This window comes from Equus quagga, chromosome 14, assembly GCF_021613505.1.
Source record: "Equus quagga isolate Etosha38 chromosome 14, UCLA_HA_Equagga_1.0, whole genome shotgun sequence".
In the NCBI taxonomy this organism is placed as follows: Eukaryota; Metazoa; Chordata; class Mammalia; order Perissodactyla; family Equidae; genus Equus; species Equus quagga.
The window spans coordinates 29,316,565-29,317,736 of record NC_060280.1 but is presented as its reverse complement, the minus strand read 5'-3'; the positions used below and the strand labels follow the sequence as shown (position 1 = coordinate 29,317,736).

Genomic DNA, 1,172 nt, shown 5'->3' with positions numbered 1-1,172 from the left:
CCTCCGCGTCGGCCTGGCCGTCGTCGCGGGCCCGACGGCGGGCCCAAGCCGGGCCGCGGACGCGGCAGCGCTGGCAACCTGGGCCCGCGGCGTCGGCGGCGCGCTGGGCGCAGCCTCGGCACAGCGAGTGGCCGCACGGCAGGGCCGCCGCTTCCCCCGGGGTCTCCAGGCACCCGGCGCAGCCCGACTCCTCCGGCCGCGGCGGTGGCGGCGGCTGCAGCAACGGCGGCGGCAACACCAGCAGCGCGGGGCCAGAGGCCGGGGCCGGGGCCCCAGTCTTGGCTGCCGCCATCTCGTCACAGCGGCCCCGCCGGCCCCGCCGACTGAGAGCCGCCGCTGCCGCCGCAGAAGAGGCCCGAGTACTCGGACCTGCTGCCGCCATCTTGTTTCCCGTTTGAGGGGAGAGTCCGTTGCGAGGGAGAAGAGTAGAGGGCGGGGCAGTGCGCGGCGGGCAGCTCTCTCTACATATTCATGAGGGGGCGGGGCTCCAGGGACCCGGAGGAGGCTCTCCCAGGACCTGGTTGGTGGGAGGTGAGGCTCATTAATATTTATTAGCTACTCTTTATATATCCGGTCTTCACCCTAGCCCTCCAGTCTATGCAATTTTCTCTTATTGAACCAAGTGAAATTGAGAACTGAGGGGATTTGTTTGGAAATTCTGAGCGATATTTAAACTTTGTGAATCACTCTTATTTGTCCTCCAATACGCTGATAACTGAAGCTGAAGTGAGTGGGGAGTATGCAAATTATCCAGAGCCCTGCCTCAGCGCTTCCTTGGATGCGAGGGTAGCTGTTGTGACTGAGACCAGGCCTACTGTGACCAGCAACTAACTGCCAAAAATAACAGCTTCTTGTCATCCTCGTGTCCATATGCTCCCTCTCCGCATCCCTTCCTGGAACTCCCTCCCTTGGCTGGCAAAACCATACTTTCCTGGTTTTTCCCAACCCCTCAGCTCTTTCTCAGACTCCTTCCTTGAGCCCTCCCCCTTGTTTTGGGCTTAAATGTGGGTGTTCCTTTAGGCTCAGGCCTCAGTCCTCTTCTCTTCTTACTCTCTCCGTGAGCCCCGCCCCCCGCCCCCGCCTCTCACTTCTTCCAGCTGAAACTCCCACGTTGATATCTACAGTCCAGACTTCCTGAGTGCAGCCCTGATGGAAACATCATCTTGGATGTC

The 1,172-nt window shown here is 61.0% G+C and overlaps 1 protein-coding gene across 1 annotated transcript in view; it reads right to left on the bottom strand.

Moving 5' to 3' along the window:
• The window catches only part of RNF169 (ring finger protein 169), an 86,793-nt gene extending 86,395 nt beyond the window's left edge, over window positions 1–398 (bottom strand). Inside the window, exon 1 of the mRNA XM_046638230.1 lies at window positions 8–398. Coding sequence (XP_046494186.1) covers window positions 8–382 — 375 coding nt within the window. The 5' untranslated portion in view covers window positions 383–398. The remainder of the gene's footprint in view (window positions 1–7) is intronic.
• Between the last annotated feature and the right edge of the window lie 774 nt (window positions 399–1,172).